At 30.5% G+C, this 17,279-nt stretch overlaps 1 protein-coding gene across 2 annotated transcripts; it reads right to left on the reverse strand.

Annotated features, from left to right (window-relative positions):
* Window positions 1-1,970: 1,970 nt before the first annotated feature.
* LOC123898892 (auxin response factor 10-like) lies at window positions 1,971-6,348 on the reverse strand. Of its 2 annotated transcripts, XM_045949925.1 has the most exons (6): window positions 6,136-6,348; window positions 5,854-6,046; window positions 4,516-5,637; window positions 2,611-3,491; window positions 2,361-2,426; window positions 1,971-2,251 (listed from the first exon to the last, which is right to left on the reverse strand). In XM_045949925.1, exons 3-6 carry the CDS (start codon window positions 5,614-5,616, stop codon window positions 2,170-2,172), a joined length of 2,130 nt encoding a protein of 709 aa, XP_045805881.1. In that variant the 5' UTR covers window positions 5,617-5,637; window positions 5,854-6,046; window positions 6,136-6,348; the 3' UTR covers window positions 1,971-2,169. The 2 variants fall into 2 exon arrangements, with proteins under 2 accessions (XP_045805881.1, XP_045805880.1); XM_045949924.1 differs by having other exon boundaries at window positions 5,854-6,306.
* Window positions 6,349-17,279: the final 10,931 nt, after the last annotated feature.

The raw sequence follows: 17,279 nt of genomic DNA on the forward strand, positions 1-17,279 counted from the left end.
AACCAACTAAGCAAAGATTAGGTTTAGTTAATGACATTATCAAGTTTTTGTTTAACAATTGCTTAATGATTAAGAAATTGACGGTGAATCACTGATGGTACGGGACTACCATTATATTTATAATGTCACTATACATAACATAAAAAATATGAACAATGCAATGATTTAATTTGTATCATAGTACAACTTTTAATATAGTAGTATAGTATTTGTTTGAGAAGGTGAAATATATAATACTGTTGTCACGGGTGAAGAGGACCTACATATGCTAACTATTCCAAGTATATATTTATTAATTTCATTACATCTTTAAAAACAAAAAGAATACTACTTATTTGAAAAATTTATGAGTCAATAGTTCAACGAGTACTTAAATGTCGGGTTTATTTTGATAGAACACATGCATAATTCAAAAATACAAAAAAATAAATAATAATTACGTAATACTAGTTAAATTTCATAAGAGACAAAATCTTCCTTTTACCCTTTAACTATGTGACTTTATTATTTATCCGATGTATATGTCATTATCTTAAATTGGTAAAAGCTGTAAAATAGACAAAATGTCATATAATAATATATATATAGCTACAAATAGGAAACCATGAGAAGTAGCATGCCTCATATTAGTCACTTATAAAATTTAAAACCAAACAAGCTACAAAAACAAGATAAATCAAGTGCTAATAAAGTCAAAACCTAAACCTAAAACTAGAAGCCATTTTCTATAAAATTACAATTCTTATACCTTACAATAAGAATATGGATCCCACTAAGGATTAAATATTGTAACATTGTTAGTAAATAATCACATTGTTAGTCTGTCCTTTATAGGAATATTATTCAATGAATATCCTCATTTCTTTTAGAAGCACATGAATTTTCAACAAGAAACCTAAAAACTTATAGGACTATGACAAGCGAGCAAACATGAATAAAAGAAAACCCCACGAATTTAACTCAGTTGGCATGGACATCACATTATATATGGAGAAGTCGAAGTTCGAACCTTATAGACACCCCACTTATTCTCTTTAAAAATATTCTTTTTTGTCAAGTAGCCTAGTGGCTAAAAAGTTCACCTTAAAAGTTAATAAGTGGAGTGTCTCGGGTTCGAACCCGGGCTCCTGCACATATAGTGAATGTCCCTACCAACTGAGCTAAGCTCATGGAGACAAAGTAAAATTTCTGACAACTAATAAACTACTTGCAAAAAAAAAGGTAAATTGTAAAAAATTGATATGTTTAGTCTAAATTTAGACTAAATATGTCAAATTTCTTTGACCTATTTTTGTTTAAAAGAGTAGTTGAAATTACATTGAATATGTACAATTATATTATTTAAACATGTAATAAAGATACCATATATATATATATATATATATATATATATATATATATATATATATATATATATATATATATATATATATATATATATATATTTCTAAACTATTCATTTTTTGACAAAAGAATGGTTACTCAAGAGTTTTCGTAAATATAACTCAGTTAGTAGTAGAAACATTACATCATATACGTAAGAGCCAAGATTCAAATTCCGTAATTTCTCATTTATTCATCTAAGGGGTGAACTTCTAACCATGGACCTATTTGAAGAGAAAAAAAGATTAGAGCATTTTACATTTCTATAGTTAAAACCTGTAATTTCTCACTTATTCACATCATGAGATTAAACTTTGTACATTGAAAAGAAAATATTAGAGCATTTTACATTTCTATATAGTTCATGACCAAATAAAATGATGATAATTTTGTAACCAAAAAAAAAATGATGATAATTTAAGGACCAAGATGAAAGATTCCTCGATATTTAACATTGTGATCAATGTTGTGAAAAAAACATTGTTGTAATTAATGTGATGGCAATTCAATAAGCCACAATCAAATGATACACACATGGCATACACAAGACCCAATTAATGGTTTCAATTTTAAAAATGTTGCAAATGGAAACCAAATGTCACTTAACATTAGAATAGTATTAGTGCTTAATAATACATGATTAATAATTGTTTACTACAAACTTAAACAAAAATTAATACTCCAATATTTGATTAAATTTGAAGGTCTCTTTAACAAGATTATATCCTTCAACTTCTGAAATCTTATAACAATAATAATAATAATTCAGATGCATATGACACCATATTAAGCAAATATACTCATAGGTCCTGTCTTATTTGATGCATCTAATCCACGTTCAGCATTCCTAGTTCCTGTGATACATACCCTACAAATAATTCCACAAAAAAAAATAATTACTTCCTTTATACTCAACTTAAGACACTATAAATAATTATTGAATATAACAAACATTAATATTTATTTTATTGTCACACCTTCTAGTATCTTTACTAGCTGAATCCATCAGAATTGTCAATCTTTTTGCTGTCTTCATGAAGTCACTACAAAGTAATTCCAAAAAAAAAAAACGCAATAAAATATGAATTTAATTTATATGCACGGGCAGAGCTAAAAAGTAATAGACAAATCGTAAAAATGATTTAACTTTAATCATAACTATTTCTAAAGTTACGCATGAATGATCGTAACTAACTTTTTGCACTGACAATGTATCAAAATTAATACCTGAAGGGTTCTTCACCGGTTTGTTTAACGGTACCGGTTGCGTCACGGTAGAGTACACGACTCAACATCTCAGATCTTTCAATTCCAAACATCTTAGCCAGTTTTCTATATAGTTCTTCATAAGAACCAACACATGACAAGTCTAGGGTTCTTCCAACATCTTCTGACTCCAAGAAAACCTTGCAATGACCAGTATCTAATCCAAGTTGCCAACAAAACTCGGCACTAGCACTAGTAGTAGAAGATTTTGCTGGTGAAAACTGTTCAGAAATTGAAGATTGAGTAGTAGTAGTAGTATCACTGAAATACCATTTCTCTTTGTCCTTATTCTGAGACAACAAAACATCATCGCTAGAAACTTTTCGAGAGATTTGTTGTTCAGTGAGAATTGGTTGACCAAAAAGCAAAAATTGGTGTCTCTTAACATTATTATCAGATTTTATCTCCAAACTTCTCTTATGAGAATTTCCTATAGTCAACAAACATGATAAACTTTCTTTGCTCTTATCATTAGAAATCGTCGTCTCAGGATTCTTTGGAAACACACCTAACTGAAGTTTATTATTGCTGTTGTTAAGGTGAAGATCTGATAAAGATATTCCAATTTGAGCATGCCTGGCTCCCTGTATGCCTGCGGCAGGAGCGTTATAATGATCCGAAGATGATACACAACACAAAGGGTTAAGAGGGTTGCCCGAAAATGTCGGTATTGGAAACTGAACAACATCGAGAGGGAAATCAGGATGTTGTGGAAAACGGAGTTTCTTTCTCGGTGGTGAGAATGGTGAGAGATGAATCACTGACATGTTCGATACTAACTCGACCAACCATGGGCTTACTCGCTTCACGTTGTGTAGCAAATCTGGTTCATCCCAAGTTACCTGCAGTTATGTTATTGCCAAAAGTTCAATCATGGTTTTTCATTCGATCACAAGCCTTGCTACTAGATCAAGTTCAGCTTAACTTAGGTTTCAATACAACCAAATCATCAAATGTAATCCCTCTGGTCTTAAATATAATCAATAAGGTAAATATATTCAGTCTATATTTTCTTATAAAAATAATTTATTTGGACCAAATACACGTGCAGTTTTGCTTATATTTTAGACCAGAGGAAACAACAAACATTCCGCATTTCAAATTCTAGAGCAATTTTACATAGAAACAAATGATAAGTATAACCTTTGTCAAAAAAAAATGATAAGTATAACCATAAATATATTTGAGGATCGAGAACTGAGAGCATTTTACTCATAACTTTTTTTTGGCTCTCACCACCGGTTAAATCTGGTTCGGGGTCAGTTCCATCATCAAGTGGTTCCAGCCCCCTCCCGATCGTAGTTGCGGGGGATCGAACCGTGGTCCTCCCTACCAAGTTCAACGTCAATCACCACTGAACCAACTAACGATTGGTTATTTTACTCATCTTTTGTCGTAACCTAACCATTCCGTTTCTAGGAAAAGTAGCCCTGGTTCTCTAGAGTTCGACTCGGAGGTATTATTTCAGTTAGGGTTCGAACTCAGGTACTATCAATTAATTCAACCTTTACAGGAAACTCATAACCACTTCACTTGAGCTGGTTATTAATTTATACTATACATAACTAATTGAAATGAACTCTCAAAAGAGACTTTCAATTGAAAGAAATGAACATTAAAACAAAACACCTTCAAAAGACATCAAAATTGAAATGAACCTTATCAAGAAATAGTTCAGGAATCTAATTCTTGGCCAGACTTTAGTTACCTCGCAGCCAAACTCTGGATTACCGGGGTGCCATTCCCTCGGAACCAGAGGATTAATACCAAAAAAAAAAAAAGTTCCGGAATCAAATATTACTACAAACATGTTCTCCAAAACAAAACAAAAACATTCCAAACATAGGATCAAGAGAGTAGTAATACCTGAAGAAGTCTCCAAGGGGAATTAGGCCAACAAATAGGATCAACAACATGAACAGAAGAAATAGTTCCCATGAACCAACTAATCCTTGAAGAATCCTCAGTTTCAAATGGCATCTTAAACCTCATACCAGAACACCATTGAATCCTCATAGCAGCCTTAACAGCAGAAACCTTAACACAAAACTCAGGAGTACTTGCTCTTGGATAATAAACAACCTCAAATGTTTGATTACTAGCAGCAAGTCTCATAGCTTCTTTCACTGATTCACCACTCACTTTCACTCTTCCACCTCCCAAATTACCACCAACACCCCCATCACCAATCCCATTTCTCAACATCTTATTATTCTCCTCTCTCAAAAACACAGAAAAAGCACCACCAAAACCTCCAACACCAAGACCACAACTTCCATTACTAGAACTCCATCCAGAAGGTGTTTCCAATCCATTAACAATCCCTCTCTTCGCTCGACGAATCCCAACATAAAGTTGAGCATTTTCACCTCTCAGAAACACTATAGAATCACCTGCAACAAGTTTTTTCTGGTTCACAAAACTACTCCAACCTGTTGTTAACAAGTGTCTCCTTGGTGTACCTCTATAGATATGTCTAAACTTCCAAACCTCGCCATGAACATCCTTCGCGATAACTGTCTGAACCGGTGGTTCAGCCGAGTAATCAAGCCGTGGAAAAATCGTTTCTGCACAGTATCTAGGAACAGAGAACCCTCCACCATTGTTTGCATCAGATTGAGTTAAGGTTTTAGCAAAAGATGAAGGCTTTTCTGAATTCTCAGAAATATTACCATCAAAACCATCAGAATCTTCATTTTCAAGCTCTGAATTTCTTAAAGGAATCAAAGTTATCTTTGAAAAAACTTCATCTGTTTCAGGGTCAGCTAAGAATTTCACAGAACCAACACGACAGAGTATGAGTGGTGGAATTCTGAAAGAATCTCCAAAATCAACATTGGATTGTGCATGTTCTGCATGCCCTTGTGGAAAGTAGAACACTTTGGTGTTAACTGATGGCATTTGAACCATTCCTCCAGCACAAGCGTGCCATAGTTGTGGATCTAAGCTTTTCTCACCTTCCTTCATCGGTTTGAAACTCTGTTTACTCTGTTTTTAGCAGAGAGAGAAAAGAAAGTGATCAAACAGTGGCAAATATTTTCAATGAATGAAATTTATGATAAGATAAAATAAGATCCAAAATGGGTTTGAAGAATATTTAGAAAATAATAAGCAATTTAAACAAAAAATGAAAAAAAAAACTATTGAAATGAAACAGAGTTTGTACTCACAAAAACAGAGTACTCTGTTTTTAACTTTTTTTACCTTTTTGTCACTTGCTAAAAAGCAAAAGTTGAGTGAAAAATGTGCGGTAGAAAATTGGATTTTTGCTTCTTTAGTTTCACAAACGTGAATCTTACAACCCCACAAAGAAAAGACAGAAACTTTTTTTTTTTTTTTGTGTTGCTGAATTTTCCTTTTCTAAGTACTTTTCTTAGCTTTTTTGGTTTTGCAGAACCTGAAAAAATGAAATGGTAAGTTTTGAATTTGAAGAATGAAAACAATTGAGTACTATTGCTATGGTACAAAAAAGATTCTGAATCATACCTTGTTCACGAGCTTCATCATGCAAAAGAACTCAACTTTTTAAGGTGATTTTTATTTTTGTTCTTTGTCTCTTATCCTTTTGGTTTGTTTCTCTCAGATCTCAGAGAAAAAGAAGAAAGGGACAAGTTTTATTTTTCTCTTTCACAAGTCACACGGATAGCATACTAGACACTCTCTAAAGCCTATTAATTTAATCAAACCAATCCTATTCTTAAGCCAGCCAAACCAAACATTTTTCTCATTAATTTAATACACTAATTTATTTACTACTCTTCCCATTTACTAAAAATGAGTGTGGTTTAAAGTTATTCACACAACCAATATAGTGGGATAAAAGTTAGGGTATGCTAACCGGTACCAAGAAAATCAAAAACAAAAAATTTTAAATAGAAAATAACACATTTTAAATTTCTGAGAAGTTGACTGGACAAACTCTAATGCCAGATTACTATTTTTGCTCCCTTAACCGGTGTCCGGAGGCACTGTTTAGCATTTTCCTAAAAGTTATTCATCCACACAAGACACAACCAAACTAATGTAATATAAGTGGTAGATATTTACTGATGGTTATTGGTTTAGTGGTGATTGGTGTTAAACTTTGTAGAGATGATCATAGTTCGATCTCGTAACTGTGGTCAGGTGTAAGTTGGAACCACTTAATGTTAGAATTAACTCTTAAATCAGATTAGGCGGTCCAGTGAGACCGAGTACTGGTAGTGAAAACCAAAAAAAAAGAAAAACGTGGTAGATATTTGAGTCTATTAACTATTTTGTCTTGAATTTGATTCATAGTCGGTGTATATGAAAAACATTTAACGAGAGATATCGACATTCTAAATAGATCTTAATTATTTTGAAGGAATTAGTTTCCGAAGTTGTATGTGAAAAAATATTTCACACAAACAAAAAAAAGTAATTCTACAAAGATGATTGAATGTAATAAATTAGTAAAAATTTATAATAATTTGGGTAAAATAAATATTTTTTTCCTAGTTGGCTAATGACTAGAATTTCATTTTTTAAAGTGAAAAAATAGGATTACTAAGATTTGAACATCAATCCCCGTATATTTTATGTAATATCTCTACTCATTGAACTTTACTCACGGAACGGTAAATAACTTCATACCATACCATAGATTAACGAATTCATCAATTTTGGTCGACAAAATTTTCTCTTATAATTAAGATTATGATCATTAAAATAGATACTAGTAATCTTTATTTGCAAGAGTTTAATGAATGAGATAGTTTAAGTCTCTTCTAATTTAATCAGAAATTTTAAGTTTGAATTTAACCCTGTAAATACAACATCGTTAAAATTATCTAAGTCGTCCATCTACATTTTTTATTTTATTTTTAAATATACTTAATAAGTGTCCCGAAGCACTGTCTAGCATACCCTTTAAATAAAATTGTAGTACAGTTTTTTTTGTTTCTTTCTATTCTCATAAGCAGTAGCACTACTCCAGTCCTAATTGATTGATGATCCAAACTAGTCTAGTAAAAAAACAAAAAAGCAGTAATTATGATGACATGACATGATATGATAAAGATAGTGGGTAATTTCCAAAAAAGAAAGTGATAGGTTGAGAAAATTACCACAATGTCATGGTACTTTGTCAGAAAATGTCGCAAGTTATTTTTTGACAATGTTAGTAGTAAAAAAAATTTGGCAGCAGTAAATTGATTATATGACACTGGTTTACTTATCTTTGATGAGTCAGTCTCTCTCAGTGTTTAACTCAACATCCCTACCACCACTCACTGACTATATACATGTCTCTGCCTGCACAATAAGTCATAAGCTGACAATGTAACGCATTTGAACAATTACTTTATTTAATGATATGATGTTAAATGAATTTGTTGAGTTATTGTTTTCTTATTATGAGTGTGAATTTGAATAAACATAATTGGAATTGGGTTTTGATATTTTTGAACAAACATTTAATTAAAAAATAGTAAATAAATAGGGAAAAAAGAAAAAGAAAAGACATAGAGTATAGGATAGGATAGGGACAGTAGGGAAGTGAAAGACACGCGCGAAGAAAGGGAAGTGGGGGGAGTGAAGTGAGGGCCCACGAGTTTTTGGTCGGATGATGAGGTGAGGTTAAATGCCTTTCTGGAAATGGTTGGCTTTAGGTGGACATACACTCTACTCTATAGTCTATAGCACTAGACTTCACTACTCCTAATATTTTCTTATCATAGATATATTCTCATATTTACTAGCAGTAATTCATTTTATTTTATTTTACTTTTTTTAATGGCAAATTCAAATGTCTTTCTTGGATTTAGTATAGACTCTGTTTCGTAAAAAATAGTGTCTGATAAGTTAGCTTATAGATATAGTAGTTTATAAACTAGTTTTAAGTTTATTTTTTTTTTGACTAAAAATAAAGGATATTCATTCATTCAAACTGATAGAGTACATCGATGTAATACAAATTTAAATTTGCTAAAAACAAAAAGGATGAATCTACAAACAAACTCACAGCATCCATGTTAATAGCATAAAACGGCAAATTACATAAGCCTACATATATGACTATATTGAAGTGTCTGGAATGTCCATGCCCCCAGATCTGCAGCGTTGATGACACAAAAGTCGACATTGGATAGATTTGTACTTGATCGGATCTAATCCTTCAACTTGAAACAAATGAACACCGCATAAAGACGGGAAAACAAAATACACTGCACAGAGACGGCACAACAGAATACACCGCACAAGGACGGGATAACAAATAACACAAAACCAAACAAATATGTGAAAAATCACACTTATTTAATAACGAGAAAGAAAAAACAATTTGGAGGGTGATTTTAGGTCAAATCTTGACCTAAAATCACCCCTCTTTGATAAACTAAGAAGAAGAAAAAAGGTGACGGCTAGAGTTAGAACTTAGGAGATAAACTAGTTTTAAGTTTAAAACAAATAAATTAGCCGATTGAATTTATACTATTTAATAAAATAAACTAGATGATCGAATAAATAGTAACATAATTTAGAAATTTCTACCGTTTGTCTTTCTAAAATATAAAACATACTTTTTTTTTAATACTGTAAAAAAATCCTTACTTTAAATATTAGATAAAGTCAAACTCTATTCTTTTTGATGGATAAAAGTAAAGAACACTAATCTAGTCTCAAACTATTATAGTTGGACTTGCCGATTTGGTGGTCTACTTTTATAAACTATCATAGTCTCTTTTGATATGACTTGTGGTGAGATGACTGCTAAGTTTGTATTTTAATAGTATCTCATTTTTGCTTGATCAGATAAATATTCTTTTTAATACTATGAAATTTATCTTTTTTAATTTTTTTTAACCAGTACTTCTAGAGTGTCAAAAAAAAATTAATGTCTTTAGAACACTAATTATTATACCTTCAATTTATATTTCTTTGTTATTGTTTTTGTATTTTCTATTCTCTATTATTATGATGACAACATAGACTAGTTTTTGCTCCCACTAATGCATTTCATGACCATAATGAACTTTGAGACTCAAATCACATAATTTTTTTAGCTCTAAATAAGTTTTTCGTCTCTACAAATTTATCACTTCTAGTTTTTCGCCCCCTTCAAAAAGTAGCACATTTTCGTCCTACAATTTTCTTTTTTGTATGCATGTTTAATCCTTACTAAGGTAAAAAAAAATCCTTACTAAGGTACTATTAATTCAATGTGTTTTTTTAAATAATTTTTGTTGTACATGTTTAAAAAAGAGATTAAGCAGTCAGTGTAATGAAAATTTACACAGACATTCAATGAGAAACCACCATTCTTCCATGTCATATAAGTAGTTTCAAAATAACCATACACGAGTGAGGTGATGTGGCAGAAAGATGAAACATTATTGGTTGTTTGTGTAACATTGTTTTACTCTGTCTGCTTATATCATTTAATCTCTTTAAAAAACTATAAAAAAATTCTAAAAAAATGTCAAAATTGAATTTTTAGATCTAAATTTTTGTTAATTTTATTTTAAACATTTGGTGTTAAAAAAATTATATTTAATTTATGTTAAATGATTCTAATTTTTCAAAGGAAAACAATTTAAATATACCAGACATACTTGCAAAAAATTATTTAAAAGTTTAATGTAATTAAATAATTTTGACTTTGACAAAACTAAAACTTTATATAGATATTTTTTTGTAGAATCTAAATTTTTTGACACATTTTCATATAGGTGGAAAAACAAAAAATTTGCATGGATATATTCAACCCAATTTTTTTATAAAGAAAAAACAAAGAAGTCAAATTTAACATTTATTGTAGGACAAATGTAGTGATAACAAGGACTTATTAAGTCTTCAAAAATAAAAAAGGACTTATTAATAAAAAAACAAAATAAAGACGAAACTAATTAATAAACGAAAGAAAGGAGTACTTCCTTTCATTTTCATATTACATTCCATATTTCCATTGCATCAAATCAAATACTACTAAATACAGTAAACTCTTTACTTTTTCTTTGCAAATGTACCAAAATAAATATTCCATTGCATTAGTCATTAAAATGTGCACAACTACTTTTCTTCTTTTTTTAAAAAAAAAAAAAGAAAGAATGTGTACAACTTCTACTACTAAACCTTTGGGACAAAAGAAATAACAGTAGTGGTAATACTTTTTTTTACAAGTTTTTATTTTATTGACAACAAGAAAAAATAATGATACTATTAAGGTTTTTATCGATCAATTTTTAAGGATGAATGAGGATTAGACGGGCGTTTTCTTGCCTTCATCCCTCTTTCTTTGTTTGGGAATCTTTTCGTGCTCAAATGCTCCAATTTTGACTGATAGATATATGGAGTTAATTAATAAAAATATTATGAAATTAAAATTAAATAAGATGTTGGTAAAGTCTTTGTGTTGTACACAGTCTCCATAAACTTAGCTCAATTGGCTCAAGATGGACTTGACCTTGTGATATTGTGTTCATTGGTTGGAATTTTTGTCTATAAGGGTGGGTGTCAAACTGAGTTGTGATGATGCTCTCATAAGGGATTGACATGGTAATATGGACCTATAACATCAACGGAAACATGTACACACCCGCACCATTTTGATTAAGCGCATTCGTGACTTCATGGATTTGAATTGGCAGGTTCAAATAGAGCATTTTTGGCGTGAAAGAAATAATGTGTTGATTGGTCGACTAATTTTGGTTTAACAATGAATTCTTTTGATGTTCGTGTTATAAAGACGTCTCCTTCCAAAACTTCAAAGTCTCCTCTTTAATGATATTTCCGGAACTTACATGCCTAGGAGGATTCGTTTAGTTTCGTAGTTTTTTTCTTGGATGCACCCTCTTTTTGTACCAAAAAAAAGAGAGTCTTGTGTTATGTTGTTTTTGAAAACACATTTTAGTTGGTAAGAAGAGTTCTGGACTAGACGAAGGTCAATAACAGTTCAATTATATAAGGTCCAATTTATTATAACGTCAATATTTTTTGGTGCACACCAAATATTTCAACACTCATTACAACATTAATTTGTTTAGTATTGGAATTTATAAAAATATACACTAATATACTGTCAAAGAATTTTATTTTAATAATAAGGAAAGGCACATATTCTTGTAAGGTCATGGGAAAGATTAACTTGAATGATGTCCCAAAAAAAAAAAACTTGAATGAGAATTTATTTATAATCAAATAATTGCAGAATTGTAGACTTAAATCGAAATCACATCAAGTGTGTGCAGAGGATCAACCACTTTTGCAAACCATAATTTGTAAGTAACAAAAATTTTAGGGTTTTTTTTGTTTGTTGATAATGAAAAAAAAAAATAGGGTTAACTATTTTATATAGTGATTTTAATTCATTCTTACAAAATTGATTTTCAAAAGTGAGAGAGATGTATATTTTTATAAACTCTTGTCAAATCTTATTTACCGAATATACAATATAAACTTTTTAAATTAATAATGTCAGGATCGGAGAAATTTATTAATTTATCGATAAATTAATAATTATTAATTTAAAGAGTTTTTAAGTAATTATATTGTACATACCAAATAAAAAGGCAAATTAGTCTATGTCTCTTAGAATTACGTTGCAGCGAACCTTGGGACTCAACGTAAATTAGTAACTACTATGTTCATATGCATTAGAAACAGACAACTATTGAATCATATTTCAATAGAGTGTAATATTTTTTTTTCCAGTTTCGATGAATTATTAATTTATGATTTTCTTGGGACCGAAAATTATAAAGGGATCTCCCGAAAAATTATTATCTTATTATTTTATCGAGTTTTTCAATTTTTTACATTGGCCCAAGTCGAGACCGGACAAATTTATTATTTTAGAGAGTTTATTAATTTAGCGAGTATTAATTTAAAGAGTTTCTAGTGTAGTCTTAATTTATGTGAGCTTTTTTCAACATCATTTATTATTTTCTTTTATTTCTCTCTCTTTCTTATACAACATTATTTTCCTTTCAAGTTGGTTACTTAGTCCAAAATGAAAAATATATTGGTAATGAATATTGCAATCACAATTTGATTTTGATAACATACCAAATGAGTGAAGCTAGGTTCACTTGAAATAAGAATCAAACAACAATAATTAACAATCATTTAAGAACAAGAAACCATCTACATAGGAATGAAAAACAGTGGGAAGCAAGCACATGCCGACAAAATCAATAGGTTCACCACAAAGGGAAAATTACAGCACATACGATATATAGGTAGCCGGTAAAAATAGTAACAAAATCGGTCCATATAAATAAATAGAATCATATAGATTCATTTTGAGTGTCATAGTCGAAAAACGGTGCAGAAAGTTCCCGCGAGTTTAACCCAGTTAGTATGGACATGATATTTTATAGGTAAGAGTTGAAGTTCGAACTAAACATTTCACTTATTCATCTTGAAATAAGGTGATATTTTAACCACTATAAAAACGGTGCAGTAATGCAATTGGCGTGTTTTAAGTCTTTTGGTCAAGATAAGATGGTTTAAATAAAATATTGTCTTAAGATATGAATCGTTTATCCAATCTTGATGATCGGATAGTTCTGAATTGTTTACAATACTTAACTGCATTCACGTATCCAAGTGTGACCGCGCCTAATCCATTTTCATTTATAGGTGATAACATTTTGGTAAAAGTTAAAAGGAATAACTATGTGAGCTGTTGAAGCAAAAGCTTTGGAATCAAATCAATCATACTTGTGGTTTTAATTACCAACATGTGAAGTTGCTAACATCAATCTATTCTAATGAAATGAATGAGTGTCTATTGTCATAAAACAATATTAATGTCGTTTAAATAAGTCTAATGTGTGTCTTTATACAAAGTATTCATTTTGAGAAAGAAAGGACAATAGAGAAGACAACATCAAATTAAAGAGAAGGAAAAAATAGTCAAAATTTAAAGATGTGGTTTGGGAAAGAATTGGATTGGTTGGTTAAGAATCAACATTGATACCGACACACAATGTCAAGACAATTAACATGAAGATGAAATGTAATGATAGACACATGGAAGGAAACTATATCAATGTTGAAGAAACAAAATGTTTTGGATAATAAATAAATATTATGTATAGTCTCATTATTCTTATCTTGTACTCAAAGGTCATTATTTCATCAAATAAATTCACACATTTTGCCGTCCCTCTTCTCTTCTGTTTTATTGTTTGTTCTAATTAAAGAAACTTCATTCATAGTTGTAAGTTATAGTAATTGTGATATTAATAGTGCCGTTTATGAAATGATATTTTTGCTTTTAGAGATTATGCACTTAGTAAGAAATAACTTCCCGATGTTGATATTGCTAGACTGAACATTTTTATTTCAGTTTCAATTTAAAATCTCATAATTTTATATAAATTTTAGGTGATACTTGTCACTTCGTCATCTACATATAAAAAACAATTATACACATTCATATTAAGGTAAAAAATTAGAATGGATTGATAAAGATCAAATAACTCTAATTGAGTTTTGTATGAGTCATGCCCGACTCAAATTACGCATGTTTTCCTTAATGATACAGGTGTGATTAGTATTCCTAGACTAGTCTCGTTGTAATTTCTTTTTGGGCCTAGGCCCTCCATTATATAAAAAAAAAAAGTGCTATTTACTACTAAAAAAGTATTGAAATTAAATAGTGATGAAAAAAAAAGTCTCTTTAATTTTTTTTGTCACTAAATTTAGTTACATGATTACATCTTTTCTCTTTGTAAATTCTTTCACTAAATTAATTTTATTTTGTAATTTTAATTTAGTGTGGTAGTGATTTTTTTTTATTTTCTGGCCAAGTTTTTTTTATTTATTATTAAACAATATTGCCTTCCCCTTCATCATGATTCATGAGTCTTATTGTTTGATAACCTCCCTCCAAAGTAAAATAAGATTTTTTTTTTCCTCGACTATCTACTTAAGTGGTCTAAAACTCTTCCCAATTTTACCAACAAAAAAAAAACTCTTACCAATTGAATATATTTATTGTTGATAAATAATGTCACATGTTATAAACAAATAAATAATGGGCCTGCTTGTTTAAGATTTAAAAAAAAAGTGATTTTTTTTGAAAAAAATTTAGAGATTTTTTTTGTAAAGATTTTGAAGAAAATCTAAAGCTATTTTGCATTTGTTTAAAATCTATTTTCTTAGAAAATGATTTTCAAAAAAATAGATTTTGAAGGAAAAAAAATGATGTTTTACTAAAAAGAAATCTGAAACAACCACAAGTAAAAAAACAAAAAAAGTTGATTCTTTTGCTGAAAAATCTAAAACAAACGGGTCCAATATTTCTCCTTCTAATCCCATATAAACACCTTTCTTATGTTGGTATTTATTTAAGGGACGTATTAAGCTAAGTTAAGGCTACATAATAAGGTAAGGTGTTCCATCAAAACTTACATGCATCCAAAATGGCAAAAGAATCAATTTTTGTTAAGGAAAAGTTGTCAAAGAATTATGTCACGGTTCCTTCCAAAACCAAACATGGCCCATACCTAAGACGACATAAGGGAAATGGGCCCCAAAAAATTGACATATGAACATAACTTTCGCAATTGTTTTGTGACAGCCCAAAACAACAAAGATGAGAAAAATTAGAAAAAAGGGTGTCACTGTCTTCTCCTCTGATCTTGGTCTGATTCTGACAATGATAATTGATGAAATCATAAAGCTATCTTAGCTCTAAATACATGTAACATGTGTGTATATACATAATACATGTCCCATTGTCAACTATATAGTCCATACTATTTTACAATGGATCATACATATACCCCATCCCCACCAAACTATTATTGGTTTTGGGTGATGTGGTGTGCTACTAGAAAAACTTCAAGAGTTATATTATTTAGACACACAAAAATTAACAATGTATCATATACCTTATAAAATAATACACACAAAATAAGTGTTGATGTTAGATTTGAGAAGAGGAAAAGAAATATATGAAATTTACCAACCAAGAAAGACATGGTATTTTTGGGAACTCAGGTTTTGAGTTGCGCTAAACTTGATTTACTCGGAGCGAGCGAATCTCAGTGATTAACTACTTGACTTCCCTAGTTCCCTTGCACTGATTGTGACTATCATTGGTGTAAACCTGAACTAGCTCATCGAATGATTTGAAATTCGAGTTATTTCACGGAATAACACTTGTATATATTAAGCTCGCTAAACTTTCCATATTGCTAATCTCGAGTAAAGAAAAGAGTTTTCTTCGATCAGAGAAATTGCGGGAAATTCTTGAGTGAGTTATCACCTAACCATTAATGATTAGACACAATTAAAAAAATTATTTGTAATTATTTGATTGATTGTGTCTAATCATTAATGATTAGGTGAGAACTCACTCAAGAATTTCTCGAAACTCATTAAAATATAGTGTTGATATCAAATTGTATGTCTAAGTATTTCTCAAAGTTTAACTATACACAAAAATTTTGAGACAAAGAAAGTTAAAATTTGTGTCAAATTTCTTCTAGACATACGAGACCCAACACAATATGTGATATCTATCGTCTAGATTTTGTTAGGAAAAATTTGCTAGACTTTGCTTCAGTTTCAGTTAGTATAAAATTGCAGCACAACATGCGAAACACAACATAAGTCATTCGGAAAAGCAATGACAAAAATTTTTAATGTTGTAATTCAAAAGATGAAAAACTTTATCCCTCACACTTACTGGTATAAAATTGTAGCTTCTTTTCCATCTTTTGCAGAAACTCCCCATCAATTTATCAAGGTTTCTTATACAAGACAAGACAACTTCAACTTTGTTATCCTTTGTGGAGAACGACCTATTAAACAAATGCTTTCGGTCATGACTTCTAATGATTCAAATATAACATCGATAGGATATGAGTCGAAAAACTTGTCAAACAAACTTCTTCACGATTGGGAAAACTATTCGCTTCAAATTTGATCTTTCACACACAAACATAAGTGTCACGTTTTTATGTTGTAGAAAATGTCACTATGTCACCAATTTAAGTCTACTTTTCAATAAGTCCTCACTACAAAGACAAAATGTTACATGTCTTTAGTGTTTGTATTGTACCTCTATTTTGTCAAGTCTTTGTTTGAGACCTGGATTCTATCAGAAATTAGTGACGGCGTGCAGTCAACAACTTTATAACCGTACAATAAAAAATGTTGTTGGCTCAAGATCCCAAGCGCAAAAGCTTTCTCTCTCCCAATAAACGATGATCTCAGTAGCGCAAACTATAGTAACAAGGTTTACTTGCTTGTACCTGACTATCGGAGACTGTTCCTGTCCTGATTTACCTTCTATGAATGCACGGGCATTCAAAGATGGTTTACTTACTTGTTAGAGTCAGGACCAACTGCTTGCCACACACGACCCAATAGGAACGACGGCTTTTGGACGGTAGAACGAACGGGGTTGGGGGAAGCTCCTGATTTAATCATGAAAATTTAATACTAAACAAAATTTAAAAACTGTCTTCAAATAGGAACCGTTCGATCTTAATCGGACGGTCCTTATGATTGACTGCAGCTGTGTAGCGAATCAGCAACTGCACTTAATCCAAATCGCTATGTTTGCTCAAAGTCTTTTAATTATATATTCTACTTTCCTTTGTTTGCTATTATAATGCTTCTAGTTCAATAGTACATTAAAATATAAACTTAAA

Source organism: Trifolium pratense, linkage group LG7, assembly GCF_020283565.1.
Source record: "Trifolium pratense cultivar HEN17-A07 linkage group LG7, ARS_RC_1.1, whole genome shotgun sequence".
In the NCBI taxonomy this organism is placed as follows: Eukaryota; Viridiplantae; Streptophyta; class Magnoliopsida; order Fabales; family Fabaceae; genus Trifolium; species Trifolium pratense.

Bases quoted from the DNA above. Each gene is read 5' to 3' on its own strand.
- LOC123898892 (XM_045949925.1), bottom strand. From the start codon at position 5,616: ATGAAGGAAGGTGAGAAAAGCTTAGATCCACAACTATGGCACGCTTGT. The intron at 2,427-2,610 runs GTATTAATTTTG...ATTACTTTGTAG, and splicing joins ACCGGTGAAGAACCCTTCAG to TGACTTCATGAAGACAGCAA. The intron at 2,252-2,360 runs GTGTGACAATAA...AATTATTTGTAG, and splicing joins GCTAGTAAAGATACTAGAAG to GGTATGTATCACAGGAACTA.